At 32.5% G+C, this 5,138-nt stretch overlaps 1 protein-coding gene across 1 annotated transcript; it reads left to right on the top strand.

Moving 5' to 3' along the window:
- Nucleotides 1-3,085: 3,085 nt before the first annotated feature.
- Nucleotides 3,086-3,651, top strand: LOC110916681 (RING-H2 finger protein ATL56). Its single transcript, XM_022161371.2, has one exon. It carries the CDS (start codon nucleotides 3,126-3,128, stop codon nucleotides 3,564-3,566), a length of 441 nt encoding a protein of 146 aa, XP_022017063.1. The 5' UTR covers nucleotides 3,086-3,125; the 3' UTR covers nucleotides 3,567-3,651.
- The last annotated feature ends 1,487 nt before the right edge of the window (nucleotides 3,652-5,138 follow it).

Raw genomic sequence — 5,138 nt, 5'->3', positions numbered from 1 at the left:
TATTCCGCGGGTTTCGAACCTTTGGCCAGGCCTTCACCCAGTATTTTTTTGTTCATTTATAAAATAAAATACACGTTCTTGCTAAACAGGTAACAAATTAAACCGTTGAAAACATTTTGTCGTATAATTAACTTTATTAAAGGATTAATAATGAGTAAAATGTTTACATTTTAAAAAACTTGGTTAGATGATTATAAATATAAAACCGTATTCATAATTGTAAAATATAAATGATTAATCTTTATTATGAAGTGGGTGAAGGCCTGGTCACAGGTTCGAAACCCGCAGAGCACACCCGAGATTTCTATTACAGTGCATTTACCCCAGAGAGTTTTCGGCTCTTGTGGAGGGTGCAACTATTCGCATATGGCAGTAGGCTGGAAATTTTGTCGGAGAGCGCCAAGCCAAACTCTGATGCCAAGCATGAGCCCGGTTAAGACAACATAGTCTTGGCCAGAGTGGGGTGGAGGGCCTGCAAAAGCAGGTGCGAATCTATCGTCTGTTGTAGAAATTCGTCGTTCAAAAAAACAAAAAAAAAAACTAGTAGATTTTATGTTAAATAAGAAATTTAATAAAAAGATGAAAATAAATAGATTTTATGTTAATTAAGAGATATAATAAAAAGATGAAAATAAAAAAATAGAGTAAATTGCTAAAATCGTCCCTGACGTTTGTTCACATTTGCTAAATCCATCCAAAAAAAGTTTGTTTTATTAAATTGCTAAAATCGTCCCTGAAGTTTGGATGGATTTAGCAACTTTTTTGAAACCTCAGTGGTTCAGTGGTTCATATGAGAAAAAATCTTTTTTTGGATGGATCTAGCAAATGTGAACAAACGTTAGGGACTATTTTAGCAATTTACTCTTGTTATTTTATTTAACTATTTGGCACTTGGCTATCTATAATCCATTAATTTGTAATTTCGGATTGAATATTTGATTTTTTTTTGTTGGTATTTAGAAATTCGGATATCTATTTCATTATCCAAATCCGTATTCGAAATTTCGGATACGGATTCAAATAATGAAATCAACTACATCCACATACAGAATCGCGCGCGTACACACATGGTTCTGGTATCTTTTTAGGCATATCATGACTTCCGTATAGGCATAACATGACTTTATTTTCTGAGTTTTCTCATTCAGTTGCTATAGAGAATGCCGATATCGTAACGAACCAACTTGTTACCGAGCAAATTCCCGTCGCGTAATGTAGAGGAATCCATTTTAATTTTTCATAAAACATACAATTATGTACTTCCAAAAGTGGCTTCTCCTTGTTCTTGTGGCAAGTCCGTGTTCACTATAACCTAAATATACATCAGGAATTCACTACGCCATGAAACTAATAATGTTATTCCAAATGCATCATAGATCTTATTTATTACCCATGGGAAATCTTAAATAATTGGGGATCACACCAAACAAATCATCTTTTCAATCTAACTTGACATAGTTAAAGGCAGTGGCGAAGCTTGATATTTCCAACGGGTCAAAAAATTTGATCTTTCTCCTATGTTAAACTACCACAATATGTGAGTTAGTGCATATGAAAACCTGAATAAGATTAGAATGGATGCCGTTTCAATACTTCTGTTATCAATAATTATTGTTAATATTAATTTAAAAGTGATGATGACAAAATAAAATTCTTGTTTTTCAAGAAATTCTTTATTAAACAAAGAAAATAAAACATAAATAAACAAAGTAAGGGCTAACCACCACGATTAATTGCAAGGAATCTACATTTGCTGCCAAAACATTATTTTTCTAACTTAATTTTTATTGTCATTTACAACATATTATATTGTTTATTTCACCTTCCTACAATATGCAATGATTTGGCCGCTCCGCCTCCAAGTTGCTTTCCCAAATTTATTTTATGTGATTATTAATGCCAGAAGTAGATATACACAACGTAGCCATGATACAATATTGTCTAAGGACAAAACATGTAAAAATTACAAAAATAATAATAAACTAAAACTAACATGAATATAGTGAGTTTTTAGTCATCTTGATTGCAATTTAAAAGAAATTACAAGCAAAAATTGCAATTTTAGTGTATACACTATCCAAAATCATTGTGTAGAAACTAATTTAATATTGTCTAACAACATATTTTTTTTTATTCTTAACAAGATATTAAGTATTTTTTTTCGAGTTAATTACATAATTAGTCCCCGTGGTTTACACAAACTAACAATCTAAGATACTAATAGTTTAAAATCACTCACTGAGGTACTAACTTTTCATTTTTTAACATGTAGGGGTTTTAATTACATAGTTAATTACATAGTTAGTCCCTATGGTTTACACAAACTAACAATCTAAGGTACTAATAGTTAACCAGAAAATTAACGTTAATACCCCTACATGTTAAAAAATGGAAAATTACTACCCTAAGAAGTGATTTTAAACTATTAATATCTTAGATTGTTACTTTATGTAAACCACATGAACCAACTATGTAATTAACTCTATGTTTTTTACAAAATAATCATTTCTACATATATTTATATGTTAGGTGTTCATGTCAAACAAGTTTTTCACTTGTGTAATGTAGAATGTGAATTTATTTTGCTTATCTACTTTACTCACGAGTAATCTAAACCATCTTGGAATTTAAAACCACATCTTTTGTTTTTCTTATTTATATGTGCAATTTGTGTCACATATCTTATTAATCAAACGCAATTATGATGATACGAAATAATAAAATCAATGCATAACCTAATGTTACGTATCAAGTATTCAAGTGAATATAAAATATATATTTACCAACATATATAACTTTATCACAGAATTATCATAATCGTTATTTCTCTAAAAAATTGTTTAGTGGTCAACCAAAGATGTTCCCATTAACACCAAAGAAAAAAAAAACAAAGAACATATTTAATTAGAAGCAAGCAACCTATGTTATACTACATTATATTATAAGTTAATTCATTTGGACAAACTAGATAATAAAGTATTATCTATAAAGACTTTTAGTCTTGGGTACTAAAATAAAATAATTATTTTCCTCACCACCAAACTTTATATTTAAAGACTCCTTTCTTGTTCAAATGAGTTTCTTCTTCTCTTGAAGAGCCTGCAACAAAGAGAAATTTGAAGAAGATGGTGATTGAAATTGTGACCTCAGGGGTGATTTTAGTTGCGGGTATTGCTATATTTGTTGTAATACATGTATGTATAGTTGGTAGGACATTTGGAAGCATGAACGGTGGTGGTAGTTTGGTGGATAGAAATGGTGGTACTACCATGGTGATGATAAGTAGAAGTGGGAGCATGTCAGAAGAAGATATCAAGAAACTGCCATCTTATGATTTCAATATGGAAGCAGCAGAGAAAGCAATGGTGAAGTGTGTTGTGTGTTTGGAGAGGTTCAAAAGCGGCGAAAAATGCAAGCTTTTGCCGAATTGTAATCATAGTTTTCATGGTGAGTGTATAGATTCATGGCTGATCAAGACTGGTGCTTGTCCTATTTGTAGAGCTATTGTTGATTTGGGAAGTGGGCAAACTAGTTTTTCAAATGAAGTTGAGTTGGAGTTGAGATAGACTTCATGTATATGTGTATATATATTGTGTGTTCAGTAGCAAAATGTGTATAAAAGCTTAAATTGAGTTGGTAATGTAATGAACATACAAAACTGTCTATTGAAAACTTTTGCACTGCTTTTATCACCAAATGCAAAAAGTTACAAAAATGAAGAGAAGCTAAAATTCCTGATTATTTGGTTAAAGCAACAAAGTTTACATACTTCGCTTCTTCTCGACGTTGCATTCCAGTTCCCTCCTCAACTGCAAAGAGAAATCGTCATTCACATCATCATCGTCCCAATCATCTTCCCATTGTTGCGTTACTTCCTTTCCTTCTTCCTTAACATCCCATTCTACCAGTTTCATCATCATACATATGATTTATAAAATACAGCAAGTATAATATATATGAACAGAATGGTTCTTCTACTTATCATTTCAACTTTCCCAAAGAACTTTCCATCAAGCATAAACTGACCCTAACCTCATTAACAACCATGTTATCATATTAGACAATATAAACATAATTATTTATATGATTATATGTAATTATCTTAGGTTATATTATTTATGTTTACATGTATGTATGTAACGATATGAACAAGCGGGTATGTTGGTTGGTTGACACCGATTCAAAAGGCGGTTATTCCCGCCAGTTTCAACCACCACATAACCGTCCATTACTATGTATAAATGATGGTTGTCGGGAACCATTTACCTGTACCAAGACAATTTAACTAACTGTCGAATTGTCCATATTCCGATTACTACACATTGATCAAACGAAGATCTAATAATGAATCCAATAAGTCATGATTCTTCCGCTGTGAATCATTCTGATGGCCAAGAAAGTGGTATCAGAGCCAGTTTCATTAACGGTGATGATCTCAGGCCAACTTCAACGATGATGCCGTGTAAACACTGTTCGGACGAGAAGAAAGAACGAAGATGGTTGCAGAGACGGTGCTATTACTGCAACAAACCCGGTCACCAAATCTCGACATGTATGATGAAAGCAAATGATGAGGAAACTCAACTGCTTCGTCTGGCAATCGACACCGGAACACAGCTAACAACATAACGCTGATTCTGATCATCAAAATGATCAAAGAATAGAGTATATAGTGGTCGGCACCGATGGAGGTTTCTGTTCAGAAATGTGGTATGTCAGTAAAACCCTTAAACATCATTATTCTGGCAATTTAGAGTTGTTTAAACGAATAAAAAACATGTCAAGTGTTGAAACAAAAACTAGAGAAAATCAATTTTTCTTCATAAGGGGTATAGGGGTCGTCGAAGTCATGTCTGGGTCCGAAAAGATTCGTATACAGAGTGTTTTATACACTCTAGACATAGACAGAAATGTGTTAAGCCTAGATCAGCTAATCATTCAAGGCTTCACGGTTAAATTCAATGGTGATAAGTGCAAGTTATTCCCTACGTTTAGTGTTCCCTTAATTAATAAGATAAGTAACATAACTGGGATGACTAAGGAAGATGAAGTCGGTATGTTAGAAAAGCAATCGGTGATGAGTAGAGAAACAGATCATGAAAAGTTCAAAACGGAATTCTTGAACGATTATTTTGAAA

The sequence above is a fragment of the Helianthus annuus genome, chromosome 16 (genome assembly GCF_002127325.2).
Source record: "Helianthus annuus cultivar XRQ/B chromosome 16, HanXRQr2.0-SUNRISE, whole genome shotgun sequence".
NCBI classification, from domain to species: domain Eukaryota; kingdom Viridiplantae; phylum Streptophyta; class Magnoliopsida; order Asterales; family Asteraceae; genus Helianthus; species Helianthus annuus.
Note: the sequence above shows the minus strand (reverse complement) of the source record. Positions and strands in the feature narration are given on the sequence as shown.